This window comes from Silurus aristotelis, assembly GCF_946808225.1.
Source record: "Silurus aristotelis genome assembly, chromosome: 6".
Classification (NCBI taxonomy): Eukaryota; Metazoa; Chordata; class Actinopteri; order Siluriformes; family Siluridae; genus Silurus; species Silurus aristotelis.
In genome coordinates, this window is record NC_139579.1 from 24,494,162 (window position 1) to 24,514,736 (window position 20,575).

The 20,575-nt window shown below is 37.8% G+C and overlaps 2 protein-coding genes across 3 annotated transcripts in view; one reads left to right on the forward strand and one right to left on the reverse strand.

Annotated features, from left to right (window-relative positions):
* Window positions 1-1,955: 1,955 nt before the first annotated feature.
* On the forward strand, window positions 1,956-11,622 carry dlst (dihydrolipoamide S-succinyltransferase). Its single transcript, XM_083543970.1, has 15 exons — window positions 1,956-2,175; window positions 4,350-4,383; window positions 4,517-4,556; window positions 4,658-4,719; window positions 6,034-6,108; window positions 6,209-6,264; window positions 6,351-6,459; window positions 7,298-7,462; window positions 7,578-7,657; window positions 7,848-7,945; window positions 9,010-9,140; window positions 9,666-9,739; window positions 10,135-10,218; window positions 10,583-10,750; window positions 10,839-11,622. The coding sequence occupies exons 1-15, from the start codon at window positions 2,113-2,115 to the stop codon at window positions 10,971-10,973; spliced, it is 1,374 nt and encodes a 457-aa protein (XP_083400096.1). The 5' UTR covers window positions 1,956-2,112; the 3' UTR covers window positions 10,974-11,622.
* A 480-nt stretch (window positions 11,623-12,102) lies between these two features.
* The window catches only part of rps6kl1 (ribosomal protein S6 kinase-like 1), a 14,923-nt gene continuing 6,450 nt past the window's right edge, over window positions 12,103-20,575 (reverse strand). For both annotated transcript variants that reach the window (XM_083543928.1, XM_083543929.1), the window contains 8 exons: window positions 20,454-20,546; window positions 19,539-19,586; window positions 18,667-18,799; window positions 16,054-17,301; window positions 15,821-15,910; window positions 13,792-13,874; window positions 12,873-12,968; window positions 12,103-12,779 (listed from right to left, as the gene is read on the reverse strand). In XM_083543928.1, the coding sequence (XP_083400054.1) occupies window positions 12,669-12,779; window positions 12,873-12,968; window positions 13,792-13,874; window positions 15,821-15,910; window positions 16,054-17,301; window positions 18,667-18,799; window positions 19,539-19,586; window positions 20,454-20,546 (1,902 nt within the window). In that variant the 3' untranslated portion in view covers window positions 12,103-12,668. The remainder of the gene's footprint in view (window positions 12,780-12,872; window positions 12,969-13,791; window positions 13,875-15,820; window positions 15,911-16,053; window positions 17,302-18,666; window positions 18,800-19,538; window positions 19,587-20,453; window positions 20,547-20,575) is intronic.

Genomic DNA, 20,575 nt, shown 5'->3' on the forward strand with positions numbered 1-20,575 from the left:
CTTACTGGTCCTCAGCCCTGTGTTTTTTTGTTTCTGTGATTGTTGTATGTATGTAGCATCAGGGTTCTGGAGGAACGTTGTTTCATTTCACTGTGTACTGCGTCAGCTATATATGGTTGAAATGACAATAAAAGCTTCTTGACTTGACTAAAAGATTCCACATGTATCGAAACATAACATGTACCAGTGTACCACTATCAGCATGAAGTTATTTCAAAGCATGTCCACATAGTTAATATTTATTAATCATTTTCAGTCTTAAAATATAATTAGTGAAACGGAATTAATAGATGGCTATTAAGAGTGAGGAGATTAATGCTACATTTCAAGTTACTGCTAGAAGAATAATTTAATTTGCCATTTAGCTGTGATTTTTATTCATCATTTCATACTGAATAAAAATATATATAGAATTATTTACAAATTAGAAACATTTGGAATTTTATTTTCGATTTTATTTTCAATTTTCAAATTTCTTTCTGCACAATAATACATTAATTATATCATTTAATGCAGCTGAACATCTTAACATGTCTATTTCTCTTCATGTGTTCCTAAAATGCTAGATTATGTTGATCATTTTTGTGTATAAGATTGTTTTTATAGTATATATTAAACTATTTTATAGTGTAAATAGTCTATGTATAGTGTATGTATAGTGTAACTAAATCAATGCATTGATGCCATAAATAATAACGCATATATTAAATTAATTTTAACCTGTCACTGTGTATAATCACATCCTCAATTACCAACCATACCATTAAAAATCATTTACATTTTTTTTGGAACAAAAGGGTAAACCATCACTCTTCAGGACAAGAAAGAAACATTTTTCTTTTTATAGTATCTTGTGTTGAGCTATTCTAAGAAACAATTAAAAATATTCATATTATATAATTATTTTTATCTTTAGTATTATTATCCTTCCTTATTAGAGAGAAAGAAAGCAAGAAAGCAAGAAAGAAAGAAAGAAAGAAAAAAGAAAGAAAGAAAGAAAGAAAGAAAGAAAGAAAGAAAGAAAGAAAGAAAGAAAGAAAGAAAGAAAGAAAGAAAGAAAGAAAGAAAGGCATTTGCTTGTCACATATAAATTATAGCACAATGAAATTTATGGGACATTTTTGGGAAATGTTTGGGTCAGAGCGTAGGGTCAGCCATAATACAGCACCCCTGAAGCAGAAAGAATAAAGAGCCTTAATGTACAACATTAGCAGCTTGGCAATGATGAGGCTTGAACCCCGGCCTTTCAATTAGTAACCCTGAGCCTTAACCATTGTAGGTGATCATTTAAGTATTTATATCCTATACAGTAGTCACTTATGCTTTCATTTCATTTAATTTAACATTTTCCACTACAGCTGTAGACTTTTTAACTTCTTGTTTTTTGTTTCTTGTTCCTGAATGTAGCTCATCTTAAGAACATGTTATCAACCAATTCAATATCACATCAGTCAGTTGGAATAGTGTGACATATAACCACAACTGAGAAGAGAATATTTTGGTGGTAAACCATCCTCAGCCAAGCACTGTGATCCTGAAATGATAAAAGCATGATGACTGTGGTGCTGGTATTAGCAGATCAAGCTCAGCTGGGTTGCTGGCATATATAATTAGCTCATTGTTGGGTATTAAAATATTCAGCCAAAAGCTAAATTTGAAACAGTTTTTGCATGATGATGAGGAACACAACCAGATCTACAAGGGTCTACAAGGTTGACTAACAAGTTGGGTGTGTTTAGCAAAGCCAGATGGGATCAATGAAACCCAAAAATGAAGTGGTTAGTGTTAGTCCTGTGTTCTTTTTGCATTGAATTGGCTACATTTCTTATAAAGAACAACATCTGGGCTACAAAATATATAGTGTACTCATGACAGTCAATGCTGACAAAACAGGCCACTGAGCTCGTACACCAGGCATAACGCAGGCGTGTGTGTACATGATACGCATGCGCAATTAATCTCGGCGAGGCACGCAGGCGTGGAGGTTTGTGCGCATGCGCGGTGTGAAGCTGCCGGGAGACGCTGCTCAGGTTGAGAGCGAAGAGTTCCTTCATCCTGTGGGGATTTGTTTCGCTGTAATATACGTGATACGGGCGTGTCATCGCAGCCGATATGTTGTCCCGTTCCCGGTGTCTCACAAGCTCTGTCGGTCGCTCTATCGTTGCCCTCCGACAGGTACGTAGCGCCCATGCTAACGTCCCCAATGAAAGCTGCAGGCGGATTCAGTCCAGAGTCATGCTAAGCTAACGTTCAGGGCTGTATCCTAAATCAGGTTAATCGAAACATGTAGTCTACTAGGTCTGTTTTAGGGGCAGGTATCTATGTAGTGCACCTATATAGGAAGCACCGGGTGACTTGAGAGTAAGCTCTTACTTCTACAGCGCTGGTTAGGCCTCAGTGCCAGACCAAGGACAGCATGTTACCCTGCTTTAATAAACCGGGCTAATACTTTTATTATTATATAATTTAACCCAAAAGTACACCTCCTGAAAATGCCACAAATATTTAATTGCTTAAAAAAAGCAGTTATGCATATTTCTGGGGTTTAATTAGCCCAGAGAAGGGGACTGTTGGAGGGGACTTTGGTACGAGGTCATTCCATTGCTAGCCATTCACTAGCTACTTATTAGCTTGTTAGCATCATGAAATGTGCCTGTTGCTCGCAATACGTCAAGGGGACTGTGCTCAAAAGGCTCACTTACATTTATTTAACTTAAATTAAATTATATTTGTATAGTTATTGTAACAATGAACATTGTACCAAGGCAGCTTTACAGTTTAGAAAATATGACACTTGTTTATTATTGCATGTTAGTCTATTCCTAATATGTCAGTGATGACAGTTGCCAACTCCCTGAGATGATATGAGGAAGAAACTTTTAGAGGAACCAGACTCAAAAAGGAGCCCATCATCATCTGGGTGACACAGAATATCCATTTATTTTAATTAGATTATGTGCAGTAATGGATACTTAAATACTGAACAGTTCATGCATGTTGTAACCCTAAGCCATTGTAGTAGTTTATATTAATTACTGCCACTTCCATTCTTGAGTTGCTCAGTAACGTTATAAGTTTTATTGCAGTTTAAAGCAATAACACTGAGAGAGGCAGAAGCAACAGGCCTGCTCCTTTTAGATCCCTCTACCGCTGATTCCCAACAGGCCTAAAATGGGAACATAAATCTAGGTAGAAGTCATCGTCATCCTCATGTGACGTTAGATTTTTCAGACCTAGTCAAATGTATAGCTGGTGGTTTTAAGGTTAATGTTTTGACCTGTTGATCAGAAGGTTATGAGTTCAAACCCCAGCTTGGAGAGACTTCTTGACCTTTAAACAAGACTCTTTATCTCTCGGTTGCTCAGCTCTGTGGAATCCCTTTGGATAAGTCATTTGAAATGTGATCAAGTAAATGATCAGATGTAAATGTTATTTAAGAGGTGAACGATTGGTGTTATTGAGGCTTCCTTTAAGTGTGTCATGATGCTGATCAATATAAGGACTGCAGAAGTTTGCAGGGCTGCTTTGAATACAGTAGTGGAAATGGTGGTAATCGGTGGACAAATACATCCTCGTCACCTCAAACTCACCGTGAAGAATGTCTGTATCACTGTTTAATGGCAAACGTAATAATTCTTGAATCGTAATGGGTGAGAGATCTGCTCACCAGAGTGGTGTATTTGTTTCCTGATCACATGATTTATTTAACCAAGGTACCACTTCTCTATAAGAAGTGATCAGAAAAAAGGAAAGGAATCAACTACCTACATTTTTTTTATGCATTTTTATTTGTATATGAGCAGAATTATAGCACAGAAAATTATTAGAGATCTGTAAGAAAGCATGGCTGAGAGAGGTTTTCTGGTTCCACAATGTTTTTTTTTCTTAATCGTTAATATAGAAAGCACCAGAGCAGTTGAAAACAGGAATTTCGTTGGCATCCGTAACCGTAACCGTTTGTATTGAAATTGTACATTGCTTCAGAAGTGGCTGGATTTGTTACAAGACAATGACCTTGTTAATGTTAAGAAAAATGTATTGTGAAATTTTTTTCTTCACTAGCAATAGCAGTGGTTGCATTTCAGCTGAGCAGGTTAAATATAGTCTTGTGGCTTTTAAGTGTTCATTTCCCAATAATCAACAGTGGTAAATGATTCTAGCTGTGTCTCAATCTAGGTTTTGGCATTAGTCTTTAATTCCTAAAATGTTTCTTCATTACACACAGGACAAATTTGAGTAGGATTAGTTTGATTGCTTATACCCTTTATAACCAACTCACCCAAACCCATCCCCCCCAAAATGTGTTGTGTATTATTGGACAATAATTTATGGTTGTTTTGTTTTTATAGAGTAACAATGTTTTAGCAAGACGAGCTGCTTCAGGTAAGTTTGTGTTAACTTGTATTCAGTGTGTAGTATTATTCCAAATAAATATAAAACTTTCAAGGTTTACCGTAACCTCCAGTAGCTGCTTGTTTTCCACATTGTAAGCAAATTAATGTTCTCGGTTCTTTAGGCATATCAGCTTCTCAGTGTCTCACAATCAGGAACAATCTGTAAGTATTGCTTTAGGATATAAATATTAAATGCTGAAATATTTTTTTTAATGCGTCCTTAATAACACACGTTTTTTTGGTTTCCTGCCATTGAATTGCAGGAAATATGAGACGAGGGCCAGTATTTTCCAGATTAGATACTTCAAGACCACTGCACCCCACAGTATGTATCTTCGTGCGCATACGGTTTTGGTGCCGATTTTATACTTTGTATCTGTAACATGTAGCCTGTTGGGAAGTTATTTAAAAGCAAACAACATCTGTTTGAGAAACAAGGAGCTGATCATATCTTTTGGCACCACATGAGACTGCTCTTTCCAGGCCAAAAGGATCTGACTATATTATTTAGCTTCTCAGATGGTTTAAAGAGCTAAGAAGTTGTTTAAAGGTTGTTTAGCATATTTAAAATTAACACAATAAATGAATAAATTTATTTTTCCCTATATCTTGGTTTTGTTAATCAGTGTATACATTATTGGCCTCCTGGTGTGAACTAACAGTGAGGAAGGGGGTGGGGTGGGAATCTGGAGAGGAAGCAGATATGGTGCAATGTCCAATATTGCAAAAGAGGCAGAGGATATGGATTGTCTTTATGTTTCATGAAAATCCACATTTGTTGACTCCTCTACAAAGACCTAGGATATGAGGCTGTTTCAGTACTTCTTGTGCTTGCTGTAGCACTGGCAGTGACTCATTTACAGAACAGTCAGAAAAGTAATAATAGAAATTATGTGGTTATTATAAACTGTGTTAGTGTAATGGATACGTTCTCAAAGTAATTTGTGTACATGAAATGTAACAATAAAGGCATAACAGTTCCCCCACGGACCATTATTACTGACGCACCACCCGCAAAACTTTGGACCGCTCTGGGGGTCTCATATAAACTTTCCATGCAAAGGTTGAGATTTATAATAAAAAAAAACAAAAAAAAAACACCTGATTATCTCTTCTTCATGGCACCTGTTAGTTGGTGGGATATATTAGGCAGCAAGTGAACATTTTAGAAATAGGAAAAATGGAAGGGTTTGGAGTGAGTTTGACATGGGCCAAATTGTGATGGCTAGACGACTGGGATGCGATTATACATTTAAAGCAATATAATAAAAAAGTGTATTGCATTAATTTGATTTATTCTGAAATTTTTTATTTATTTATATATATATATATTATTTTTTTTCCATTTTAACTAAGCAGGCTTATTCTTTAATTGTTTCAAAATTTTTTATTATTATTTTTCACTCTCCAGTAAGAGTGATGCTGTGCTCATGATTCTTGTTCTTACCTGACAAGTGTAGAACCCAAGTGTGGCCTTCTGCTGTTGTAATTCACCCACCCACCTCAAGTGCACTGAGATGCTTTTTTGCTCACCATGGTTGTCAAGAGTGATTGAGTTACTATATCCTTTCTGAAAACTAGTACCAGTCTGACCATTTTCCAGTCTAAGCACTAAAGAAATACTCTGTGTCTTTTGCAGGGAATGAAGTTATTACTGTTAACACCCCGGCATTTGCTGAGTCGGTCACGGAGGGGGATGTGAGGTGGGAGAAAGGTATGTGTGTGTTTTCTCTGTTGACCTCAAATCATTACCCTATTTACATTGTCAACGTGTCCACTAAATATTAACGTCTGTGTTTTGTTTTGTCTCATAGCTGTGGGAGACACCGTCAAAGAGGACGAGGTGGTTTGTGAAATTGAGACCGATAAGGTAAAAAAGAAAAAGTACTTAAAGGGATATCACATTTGTAAAATTCCACGCTGTGGTGTTAAGCATTTTGCCGTGTGTACGTTCAGACGTCAGTCCAGGTGCCCTCTCCAGCTGCAGGAGTGATCGAGGAGCTCCTGGTTCCTGATGGAGGCAGAGTGGAGGGAGGCAATCCCCTGTTCAAACTGAGAAAAGGAGGTTGGTGCATAAAAGTCATGACATTTAAAGGGTTTTCCTGGAACAAAAGCACGATTATACTGAATATCACACAGCTAGTCACTGTGCTCATATCGAGTATTACAGCATGAATTCAAGCTTGATGTTGCTTTTGTATAAGAGGTCTATGATATAACAGTTGTATAACAGTTCTATAGATCCTGAAGAAACCACTTATACTGCTAGGCCACTGCTTGTTAGAGCCAAATAGATTTTCCTGCTCCAAATTGATTGTACATTACTCTTTAAGGTGTAGCAGGTTTTGCTTAATTTTTTTCCTTTACATTAATTAGTTTTTATATTTTAAATCATATGCATATATAAACGATATATCCTTGATGTTATTGATTGTTGTTATTGATGTTATTGACTGTACAGATGGTAGTGATATTTTCATGCACACGTTAACACATCCAGTGCAGTTTGCTTGGAACTCTGCTTGCCAAGTCAGATTACTGAACCAGAATTAATTGTTGTCTAAATATGCAGTCAAATAATTAAGATAGAAAGGCAAATTGTTACAGATTTCAGAAGAGACCATATTCCCAATAATTCCATCTGATTAGAGCTATTTGTTTTTCTCTTTACCATTGGAAGGATGCACATGAAGTGCAAAGTACGATTTTGATTCAGCCCTCAGTGTGGTTATTAGCCCAGGATCTTAACTAAGCTGCCTTTAGCTCCTTGTCTCTTCTGATACATTTACAGAGAGATAAGATAATCAAAAGTATCTGGTACAAAATATAGCACTTACTGAAAATACTGTATCCTTTTCCTGGTAAAGGTTGAGCCTTGTTTTGTGGTTTCATGCTGTCCTCAGCCGGCGCTCCCAAGGCAGCTGTTGCACCCGCTCCAGCAGCCGAGGCCCCTGCGGCTGCAGCACCTCCGACACCTCCTCCTCCTTCTGCTGCTACAGTGGGACCCATCCCAACCACCATGCCCCCAGTGCCACCTGTGCCAGCACAGCCTGCCACTTCCAAACCAGGTGAGTGGCACTGCATTCATCAACCATGCACTCACAGTCGAGAGTTCTTTTTGTTTTAATGAAACATGGAATGCAGCATGCTGACATGCTATAAATGTTTGTCAATTTGATAAAGTTTCAGACATCAAAGCCACTGCAGCCCCTGTTGCCCCTTCCACAGACGCCGGAGCAAAGGGAGCACGCTCAGAGCACAGGGTAAAGACCTACAGAGGGTTGCATTTATTACCAAGCATGAGCATCACATTTTTAAAGAGATGTACACAAAACAGAGGGATAATGTAAGAGCAAAAAGAATATAGACATGCCCTCTAAAATGCATTATATATGAGGAACTGTTCCTAAACAGTGGGTAATTCTGATATTTTGCATTCTTTTCATTCTGCAGGTTAAAATGAATCGTATGAGGCTGAGGATTGCTCAGAGGCTTAAAGAAGCTCAGACCACCTGTGCCATGTTGACAACTTTTAACGAGGTGGACATGAGGTCAGATTAGTCACCACTTTTTTCTATTTAAAATTTTTTTTTTATTTTATTATTGTGTCTAATTTCTCTAAAGGGACAGACCCCCGTTCTTTTTAGGAGTCATACATTGAGATCAGGTCAATAATAATGAGAAAGCAAAGTCTTGTAATGGTGGGGCAAAAGTCCTGTTTGTTTCCTAAACTTGATTAGAACCTCAGCAATGCTAACACAAATGGTTATAGATTGGAATCTGGCCTACAGGAAGAGCTTTTTGAAACCCGATGCCCATTTAAAGCCTGGAATGTAAATATTTGGTACTAATGTCAGTAAAAACAAAGATAAGATTTGGGTAAAACGTGCTTTATTAATTTAGAAGGAAACGTTAATGTCCTCAGACCCCCACCCTCACTTCAAAAGATGACACTTTGAGGATTTCTCCCAGGAGCAAATGGTGGTGTCGGCTTTCGGTTTCGCAGAGGTTTCGTACTCGCACAAATCTAGTTGGTATCGACGGAATGGAGCAAGACTCCGCAGGCCAGGGTTCGTACGGAGACGAAGTAGCACGGCCAGTCAGGGGCCTAAAGCATCTGCCCAGCTCTCCCTCGAGAGCAGCCCTCAGAGAGCAGACTGCCTGCAATGTTATGGGCTTTTATGACAAGCCAATAAGATTTGAAAGGTTTAGAAAGTGAAGATTTTTATCTCGTCTTCTCTCCTTTCTCGGAGAGTGTGTCTTGGGACGGTGCTAATTCCGTTAGCGGAGAAACCCTAGAGCTTAAGCGGAGTTGGAGACAGGAAAACAGACAATTAAAAAGCGCTGGGCAAGTGCACCATTTTTATCATACACGCAAAGCTTTGTCAATAAAATCCCTGATGTAGCACTTCAAGGTTGTTGTTTCTGGAAGAGATTTTGTTTTGCAGTCTGCAGCAACTATTCCAGCTGTGTATTAAAAGAATATTTCCCCCGGAACGTTTCTGTGAAATGTTTGCCACCATGCAATTTTTACAGTCAAATGAAAATTGGGTATCACTTTGAGTAAAGGACTACTGCTTATTTTTTTCTCTCTTTTTTTTTTCCCTGACCGCAGCAACATCTCACAGATGAGGAACGCCTACAAAGATGCTTTCCTCAAGAAGCACGGCATCAAACTAGGCTTCATGTCTGCTTTCGTTAAAGCAGCAGCCTACGCTTTGGTAGACCAGCCAGCCGTCAACGCAGGTACGTCCCTCCAACCCCAGCTAGTCGTGCTTTTAATGCCTCCACCTCACAAACGACTACTAGCAGGCATCTGTGGTTATTGAGGTTGTGTGTTCTGCGTCTAAGATCACGATTTATAGACTATTTTTCCCCTCGGCTTCCTTCAGAACCACAGAAACCTGACCTACAAAAACACTTAGATTTTATATTTAAGTATTGAGCCACAACCCAATGAAATGAAAGACACTAAAGCAGCAGCTGACTTTATTTTTCCATTTTCGTAAATATGGTATGTATGCGCGTGTTTTGGAAGCATAAATAAAATTTATATTAGAAATACATTCAAATACAGTCACTGTTACATGATTTATTCAGTTTGTCAGAGCTAATACATCCTATACCAGGTCCCAAGTGATTTATTTAATTTATTCATACATTTATTTATTTATTTGTTTGTTTGTTTACTGGTGTGTGCGCGTGTGTGTGTGTGAGAAAGTTTCATAAAGATCACAATTTGATCATAATGGGTTTTTTTTACGTCCCTAGTAATTGATGACGTAACCAAAGAGATTGTATACCGAGATTATGTGGACATCAGTGTGGCTGTAGCGACACCAAAGGTGATTTTTGGATCTATTTTTTCTCTCTCTCTCTCTCTCTCTCTCTCTCTCTCTCTCTCTCTCTCTCTCTCTCTCTTTAATAATTAGGTAAAATAGATAGCATTAGCACACTTTGCCACCTCTAATATTGTAAAGTGTCACGTGAATAAGTGCATTTAGTCAAAAAGTGTAATGTTACTCCTGTAAATGAGCGTGAACATGATGCATTTCTGCAGTAATGTATTATAACCACTTTAGTACAAATGAGACCCAGTTTGGTCTGAGACCTGCAGTGACTGACACACTGGGAGATAAAGTGCTCTCATGTGTTAGCAGTTTGCTAGCAGTGAATATAGAAATGTATTTATGTGTAAACTGGATTCTGATTCATCCATGTTTTCATTTCATCCTTGCAGGGATTAGTGGTGCCAGTAATCAGAGGTGTGGAAGAAATGAACTTTGCAGACATTGAAAAGACTATAAACGAGCTGGGAGAAAAGGTAAGAGCCATTTTTCCTCTTTGGAACAGACTGAAAATATGAATCATGATCTTTTTATACTTCTAGTATGGGTTGTATAATCCGACTAGCTGTTTACAGTGCACTGTGAGAATACAAACCGTTCTTAGACCCTGCTATGCTTTAAATGGAACAACAAACACAAACTCCACTTTTAGACAAATTTGTGAAATGACCTGATTAATCGGAGGGTTAAGCAGATGGTTAAAGTGGGAACCTCAGACCCACAGTATCTGAAAAACAAGTGGTTTATCCTTTGGTGGTGTTAGCTTTGCCCTTTAGAGTCCTAAAACGGTGCTTTAAATGTGTCACTTAAATACACAAAAATATATATATTGGGTCACAGGCACGTAAGAACGAGCTCGCAGTGGAGGATATGGATGGTGGCACGTTCACCATAAGTAACGGAGGAGTGTTCGGCTCACTCTTCGGCACACCCATCATCAACCCACCGCAGTCTGCCATTCTGGGCATGCACGGTATCTTTGACAGGCCAGTGGCTGTTAGTGGCAAGGTTAGTTATAAATTTGTTACATGTGACTTGTCGGTAAACGTACGTGTTTTTTGACTTTTCTTTGTCTTATAATGTCTCTGGTTTTCAGGTTGAGGTCAGACCCATGATGTACGTGGCTCTGACATACGACCATCGTTTGATTGATGGCAGAGAGGCAGTCACCTTCCTGCGTAAGATCAAGTCTGTGGTTGAGGACCCCAGGGTGCTCCTCTTGGATATGTGAGATGTCATAATGCACAGATTAATGGCTGAATTTCTCAGACTCCCACACAGTGGTTATTCCCCCCTCCCCCCCTCCAGAAAAAAAATCCTTACTGTGTGGTCAATGACTAAGGAAAGAAGCTTTTTGAATGTTAATTTACTCTACAATAATAAGAAGGTAAACTTTGAAATTGCATGGATTAGACAGGAGAAAGGCTGATTCTTGTACAGGTGTCTGTCGGCATCTTTTTTTTTTCTTTCCCCTTCAAGAAGGTGCTCATGCCATTCATAAGTGATTTTTTTGCCCATTGTTTAACTTGATATGTATTCAGTTAAATGTATAGGTTAATCAGAATATGTCCAAATAATAGTTTTCTGACTGGTATAAAAAGCACACAGTAGTACACAGCATCTCATGTTACACACAATGTGTTTTCAAGAGGTAGTGATCCACCAGCTGACCAGCAAACTGTTGTACTGTACTGTTCACAATGTCAGCATACCTTTTTCTTTTTAACACACACTTTGGTACATACTTGTGTTTACAGTATGGCCCTTAAACAACATCAAGATCAGTCAAACTCATCGGGGAAACTATTCTGTTTATGCCGTGTAAAGAAAGAACTATTTAAAGAGGAAAAAGCTTTTAAACAATAAATGGATGAAAATCACAGGTTTTTTTTTTTTTTTGTCGTGTTCTGGTGCTTATTCTCGTTCTAATATTTAATCTTAGACATCAACCAGTTATAGGTTAATAGCTGATAAACTGAAGTGACCATACTGACTAGAGAGAGTTAAGGATCGGCCACATTGCTGCTGCTGCTTCTTCTTCAGCTACTCTGATGATCAACTTTAAGCAGACATGCGTGCGGTTTAAGCAGATGCATGTGGGCGCTGGGGCTGCTAAACACTTGAATCTAAAAGGAAAAAAACTCAAAATTCATAAACCAATGTCTCATCTATGACTTCAGTGGCAAGACAGGATGTGGTAGTTGTGCTATTAGCTTGGGCACATGCTATGACTGAGGTAAAATAAGTGCTTCATTTTCAACTTTGTGCCAACTGCATGTATGGCACATTCACTTGACTGTGAACAAAGACTTTGCAAACTCACCCTCATTTGCATACGGTTATCAAGGAAACACAGGCACTTGGAGACATTGTTTTTTATTTTATTTTTTTTTTGCTTTGGTTAAAAATGTGGGTAGCTCATCCTGAGCATAAAAATGTTTCTTAATGCAGATAATTTGAGGCACAAATGTATGACACCACTGTCCAAAATATCATTAAAATCTGTACTGACAATTTGGATTGATATTACAGTGCTTGCTTGATTGATAGTCAGATGTAATGATGATATTGCATATCACTTGTACATCTGTCATACAGAAGTGCAGCAATGGTTTAATGCCTGAGATGTTGGTATATACTTACAATAAACCCAGTACATGTACTGTAGGGTCCTGGAATAAATTCCTTTGATAGCAACTGAAATGAGTGATTTTGTTTATAGTGTAGCACAATGTCAGAAAAGTTTAAAATGGGAAATGGTCTAAATTAATTGGATTTATGTGTATTTTCAGCAGTTCAGCTGTTGATGCATTGTTGGAGATAATCGTTTTCTACACCACCAGGGGGCAGCAAAGGCATTTCTTTCAGCTTTGACTACTCATAAATCACAGCTGTTAGGTCTTTAGAACCAGACACCCTGGATCCATTAACTGGCAAGTGTGTGCCAAGGAACAGAGTTAAAAAAGGGGTGGTACTTAATGTCACTAACACCTCCACCTCCAGAGCCCAGTCGATAGCCAGCATCATACTGAAGGAGCTGTGTATAAAAAAAAAAAAAGAAAGAAAAAACAAAGCTTTATTTACAAAGCTAGACAAATGTTTTCAGGTTCATTGTGTGCTTTAGATGTACCTCAGTGAGAAGAGAGGCAGCTGCAGTGCTCAGGTGATCTGGAATACGTAGTTGTGTGTGTGGATGCACACCTGTAGGATGACACTGCCACAGGGGCTAAGAGAAAAGGTAAAAAAAAAAAAAGTTTTTTTTTGCTAATCTCACAAACTAATGGTTCATTTAGGATGCATATTTGTCCACTAAAAGAACATTTACATGTACGATTCTGATTTCATGTATTTGAATACGAGGTGGTATCAAACAGTTTCGAGACTAGTTTTGCAACACACCAACAGATGGCAGCACAACTCTGCATGCACAGTCACAGGGAGCACTGATGTTCAAGTTAGTGTGCCAAAAGACATCATCCTGTGTACATGGGGAGCTGTGCAACTGGTGCTATTCTGACCACGTGTGTTACCACATCTGCGATTTCATCATGGGCAGCAAGTAAATAAATGACAATGCACCAGCATTGAGTTTTCCTCACACGTGAGTCTCTCGCCAGAAAAAAACATGATCTCACTTCCGCACCCACCCTATTCACCAGATTTGGCTCCTGCAGACTTCGCACTCATCCCGGAGATAAAGAACCAGCTCAAAGGTCACTTTTTGACATTATTGCAGAGATAAGGCACGTATATGAGAAGGTGCTTGACAAGCTTTGAAAAAAGACTTTCAGGAAATATATTTAAGAAGTGGCAGGAACACTGGGAGTGCTGTATTGCTGTGCGAGGGGACTATTTTGGAAATGATAGTGTGTAAACTTATTTAAATAATGTACTTTTTTGTTAACAGAGCTAGTCTCGAAACCTTTTTGCTATCACCCTTTATGACCCCGAGCTCCCCATAGAACTAGTGTTTTTAGTGTAATATAAATTTTGTATTATATTAGATTTAATATACAGAGATTTGAAGCTATATCTATATATGTGCTTACCATTCCAGTAAGAAGTTCAAACAATAAGGCTCCCAGACTCCACCAGTCGCACGCCTCTGTGATTTTGGATACTCCCCCAATCTCTGTTTCCAAAAAATTAAATACACAGTTACAACCTCTAAATCAAAGTAAAATGTTGCTGATGTGTTGTTTTTTTTTTTAAACACAGAATTGCTCTCTGATTTATTTATTTATTTAATTCCTTCATTCACATGTGAGAATTGGAATGTAATCAAGTAACAACTTGTGCTATTTTGTTTTCAATGTGCAATTATTACAAATACAACAGAAACTCTACAGTAAATAATGATACTACTAATGATACTATAATAACAACTGAATCATTTAAAACGTTGGACTAATATTTCCAACCAATACTCATAAATAACCATATTTATTACATTTTGAAAGATTAGAATGTTAGGCATGAATGCTTTAACTTGACCTTAACCTGTGTGTTTTGTCATTTTATTTGTTACAGTATTGTTTTGATAGTTACTCTGCAAAAACCAGTATATTCTGTATTAGTTATGGTAAGATTCACCTAATATCCCTAATAAATGCATTGGCATTTCTATGGCGATGCATCGTTTTTAACATATTTGTATCTGTAAAAAACAACAATTTATTTATATATAAATAGTAGTCAATGCACTGTACTTTTATTTCGAAAGTGACCCATAACTTGTGACTAATATTTTATATGTAGATTGATTTCTCCTCGCTAAACTCTTTCTTAAGCATGTTCTCGCATCACTGCTGCTACTGCTGTGAATATGACGTATCACAACACTACGAAGACTGAGTGGTGTCCAGAGAGTCACATAGAATACAGATTAACATGGCAGAGGTAGAGCTGCATCTTCCTGGAGACAGAAAAGGAAACCTCTGGTTTTATTTAATCTTTTTTTTTTGCACTACAAAGGCCTGTTTGTGAAAGAGCCATGCGTTACAAGTCAGAAGGCACTTTATGATTTGCTGTCTGTCTGAACCAAAAACATAAAGCTAATTATCTGTACCAGACTGAATTGCACTCACGTGATGGGATGAATTGCATCGCATTGGCAGAGGTGGCAAAAGTACACACGATTTAAAGGACTGGTAAAAGTACTGACTACACTTTTTTTACTTAAGTTATAGAAAAGAAGTATGAGCTCTAACATACCTAAGTAAAGCCATTAACACTATTGTCACACTGGTAACTGGATCTCACATCATTTTAATATTAGGGCTGTCAATCAAATCAAATATTTAATCGTGAATAATCCCATGATTCTCATGAGTTATCTAATGACATTTCTTATCTGTTCTAAATGTACCTTAAATGAATACATATTTACTGAGATTCGGGATGTTTTATTTATGTGTCTGTAAAGAGAGATGACAGAGTCGGCAGAGAGCGCCCCCTGTCTTTTATTTTCATTTTACAAAAGCACAGCTTTTTGTTCTTATGAGTTCTTATGATGTATTGCTCTTATCTGTACGATAAAAAAAAACAACAAAAAAAACAGAGTAATCTAAGTTTGTTTCTCCATTATGAGGAAAAAATGCCACGAAAAATGTGCTGGCGCGATTGTCGACCCCCAGAGGGTTAATTGTGTGCATCATGGTGGAATTTGGTGCTGATTTGAGACTTGGTGCATCAGTAAAAACAAATGTTTACTGATTAAAAATAATTTTTTAGGATATTTTTTATATCCGAGTAAAGAAAGGATGCCGTGAATAAACGTGTGTTGCGCTGAAAGGTTTTGATTTCACCTCATATATTTATTTATATTTTTTTATAAAAATGGTCGAAAAGAAATGCGCGCTTTGCAATGGCATGCAAATCGCAACAGCCTTACTTATGATGCATGTGCATATAATGTATAAATGGACTGAATTATCCATACTTTTTATACATTTGTCGGCATTAGGACTGACCCCTTGCAGCACTGGCAGACATGAACTGGTACATAACAGGTATTAGAATTTTCATACTGATTCGTCACTAATAATAAAGTTACAATTTCTTTATATGCATCCTCACCTGGTGCACAGTACATTTCATCCATAGCTTTGTGAATAATTTCCGTCTGAACCTCCGTCCACTGACCAAAGTAAGTCAGGCACACATTTCCTGTTTAGAATACATCTCATTATTTAGTTGTAAAAAGAACAAAGAAATACGAAGCTTATTTCAATATTAAGTATTTAAGAGCATGCAATAATATTATATAACTTTGTGTGGATGTTGGTGTTACTGTAGAGTCACACACTCACCCTTGCTATCAAGCAGGATGTTCCTGGGGTTGAGGTCCTGGCACATGATGCCTTGCTCATGAAGGCTCTCTAGAGCTAACAGGATCTGCGCTCCCCATATTCGCACGTCCTCTTCAGGAAGACCCCATCGACCAGGCTGTTGGTTCACGCTACCGCTCCTCGCTCTAAGCTGAGGCAAGTGACACCAGCCATCAACTTCTATAAGCTGCTCTTCCTGAGAAGCGTGAGGAGTAAAGAACGGATTCTGAATTTTATCTGAGCACAGTGGACTAAGGAGTTCCCAGGTTTCTTCTCCAACCTCCACAGACTCTCTTTCCCTGTCTTTACTTGTATTGTTCACCTGAGGAGCTGCTGTCATGATGTCTAAGGCGAAAGGTCTCACAAGTTTGCTTTCCACAGCAAACCGTGTTCCATTGCAGTGTTCTGTGCCTGGTTGGGAAATTCCTGAGCTTAAGCTAGTCATATACTGGTTCTCCAAATTACTTGTTTTTCTGTTGGTAATTTCATCTAGTTTTTGGTTCTGTGAGGATAAAGGCAGGGTGTTGGGAACGATCCGAACTTTCTGTGGAAGGATATTGACTGTGCTACACAGGGTTGGCTGTGTGGTATCAAATAAAGAGCTCAGTGTGAGCTGAGGTGCACAACTGATTCCAAGTTTGTCTGGATTTGACTTGGTTCCTGTTAAACACTGTTCCTGAGCTGGTACAGCAGTCCAGACTTTATCAAAATCCAAGCTCGAGTCTATCCTTTCGATGTGTACGTCATTTCCTAAAAGATCGGTCGTGACACTGAGAGGATCCCGAGTATCCACGATGACACAGGGACGAACAGGAAGTGGAAAACTTTCCTGAGATATAAGACGATCTCGCTGACCAATTGAATAGGAATCTGTCCTTATTGCATAAGAGTTATAGGATTGCTCTAGCTGGAATTCAGCTTTTTCCGACCGGGAAATCTGCAAGCATCCTGTTTCCTCACAGTATGAGTGTGTGCCATAACTGTCAAGCTGATGCTCAGTCTCATTCCAAAAAGAGAGTTCGTCCGTTTCCAGGCTTTCCAGTTTTTTACTCTTAGGAAATATGGATGTTCTCTGATGGTTCTCTCCATTAAGCTGGTATAGCTGAGTGAGAGCAGGTGAGGTGTAGCTGTTCTTTAGCTGGAACTTGTGCTGGCTGGGGGTGGAGCAGTCTGGATGTTCTCTCGCTACTTCACTTTTGATCCGGTGCAGTTTGGAGAAAAGCTTCCCACCTGAGCAAAATAATTCATGTTGCTTTAAGTCCTTGAAACATTTGTTTTGCATCTACTTGTTGTTCTAGACATATAAAGTATATGATGTTTCGTCTGAGCATCAGTTCAATACACTTCTAATGGCTAATATACTGTAATGCTATTGCTGTATTAGATATAAGCACTTATTTGTCCTTTGACCGTTATAAAACAAAATCCATAAAACTACAGAATTACTCACTTTAATATTATAATTCAATGAATGTAATGATTGGAATTATAAAATACATAGCATTGGTGAACAGACTTGACAAAAAAAGAGACATAAGCAGTAAATTTTATGCATGGTGTTGCTGCCCTATGAAATTCTATAAATGTAGTTTGATCAAATCTATGATTTTTATTTAATGGCATTTCATCTGGACATTCGTTATGTCATACCCTTTGTATTGAGTGTGTACAGTGCATAAAAATCCAATGTAACATCCAGATAAAAAAAAAGGATCACTGACAGAAACTTTACTGTGGATACTTCTGATTTGAATTACTTCAATTAAACCAGACAGATTTCACTTTTCACATTAATATCTGATCTGCAGATATCTGCAATTTAAATTAGATTGTATTTTAAATATAAAAAAAATCATTTCTTTTGTGTGTAATGTACTAAAGGAGAGCAAGTACTACAGAACCCCTGCGCTACATATTAGTTCTGTCAAATAAACTTAAAATGTGAACTCATATGTAAATTTCCCTCTGGGATATTAAAGTGCTCAATCAATCAATCAATCAATCAATCTATCTATCTATCTATCTATCTATCTATCTATCTATCTATCTATCAATCTATCTATCTATCTATCTATCTATCTATCTATCTATCTATCTATCTATCTATCTATCTAGGGTTTATTTCTATAGCGCTTTTAACAACAGGCATTGTCTCAAAGCAGCTTTGCAGAATTTCAAGTGGAAGATCAGGTGAAGATCAGGTGAAAAGAAGGAAAAGATCAGGTGAAGTGAAGGAGATAGAGAAGATCAGGTGGAGAGAAGGAGAAGTTCAGGTGAAGAGAAGGAGAAGATCAGGTGGAGAGAAGGAGAAGATCAGGTGGAGATAAGGAGAAGGAGAATATCAGGTGGAGAGAAGGAGAAGATCAGGTGAAGTAAAGGAGATGGAGAAGATCAGGTAGAGAGAAGGAGAAGGAGAAGATCAGGTAGAGAGAAGGAGAAGATCAGGTGGAGCTTACTTAATTTACAGTAAGACTTGAGTACAAATGTAGGTGTATATTTCAAAATTTTCAGTACTTCACAGACTCCTAGTAAATTAACACTCTGCTCTGTGTATTAAATTGTCTCTGGCTTGATGTGACACTTTTGTCCGCTCACCTTGAACATGTTCTAAATGCAGGAACACAGAGTCCTCGCTGACATAGTACCTAAGTAACTTAACCATAAACGGGACACCCTGAGGGATGATGGTGAAACGCTCTCGATTCTCCCAGCTGGACTTGGGTAGGCTCTGCAGGACAGGAGGAAGTATCCAGGTATTTAGAATTATATATATGTACAGTACAAAGCTATAAAAAAAATTGTTTAACAATTAATATAAAGAACTAAAACACATGAGAAATACATTCATTTCATGAAAGTTGTTCATTAAACATATTTTGATATTTTAATCATTATTAATTCTGCTTGGTCAGAAGGTATTGATTCTTTTTCTATAACAGCAATAGATCTTGTTGCAAGGAAACTCTCAGGTATATAAATACATAATCTTAATAGTAACACAGGGATTTATATGACAGAAAGGGGAAAGTCTTCAGATTTCACATGGCAACATATTGCTGCTATGACAATAGCAAATACCTTGCTTATAGTTCCACAACAGTGAACATCACTACACACAGAAACATAAGCATAATGTGTCTTTAATTAATTATTTTAAAACACTTTAGGATCAGGAGGACAACAGACTGTTTTCCTATAAAAAAACTTGTCCCATTATGTTTTATGGCATGCTTGTATACACCATGTCTGCTTACTCTGCCTACTTCCGAAATCTTGTTCCTGGTTTTAGAAACATGAGCTGGTTTGGAGTAAGGTGCACTTGTGCTTTTAACTGGATCAATGATGGCTTAATGAGCCAAGACAAGAACTGAGAGTTTTTCCCCCACTGATATAAGCGTTTTAGCGAGACAGCTATTCTGCTTGTAGGCTATTGTAGTTATAGCATCAGGATATGGCAGGAGACCTACCTTAATCACAAATGTCTCCTTACTTATCAGGTTTTGCACAGTCAAAACCTACAAACACAAGCACAAATGAGCATCTGGAGTGCGATTCATTGGTACATGATGGAGTATATGACACAACATAGAAACATCGTAGCTGATCCTGATACTGTTCATGCCCTTTTCTTCCACTTCATCAGTTCATTTTTGTTGTGCTATGATTAAACAGAACGTGTGAGCAGAACAGCGCAAATTGCCTTACACAATGTATAAAAAATTATTTTTGATATTAAAAAACAGCGGTTTTTTTTGTAGTGTTTCGTTGGGTTCATATGGGTTTATACTGTATATGTTTGCTGGCTAAAGCTAGCACAGTACAGCTGATCACCTCAGCATGAAGCAGGATTTTAGCATGTTTTAGCTTCTGAATATTGCACATCAACCACATAAAAAATAGAGAAAATGCAAATCTCATTTTATCATCTTTGGTCATGTAACATTAAAGAAAATATATTCATTAATTAAAATGTTACATATTTTGGGATTAGCCAGTTACATGCTGTAGCTCATATACAGTATAATATATTATGGGTTTGAACTCTAACCTTGAAAATCTGTTCTTTGTATCTATACTTGACTGGATTTATTAGTTGTAATAAAATATATGATTAATACTTGTTCATGCATTTCATGCTGGTAATGACTCAAGCAGCTCAGTTTTGGTTTAAAATTCAGTTGTTAAAATTAGCATTCGTAAACTGTACTGAGAAAAAACAGAACAGAACCCTGTTTCACACCTGTTTTACTTCTGCTTTCATCATACAGCCCATGTAGAACATTGTTAGAAAAAAATAACGTTTCATGGGTTTCACTCCACACCACAAATTTGCCAGGTGTTTTACTCACACAGCACACTATGACTAACACTTAAGTTCTTACCTTATCAATAATCCCCACCACTTTACACATCTCCAGGTCCTCCACAGGCGAGCTCAGATGTCTGATAGACCTGAATCTCAGGCTGCTGTAACCCTGCTGACCAGAAATAGAGCCATCAGTGA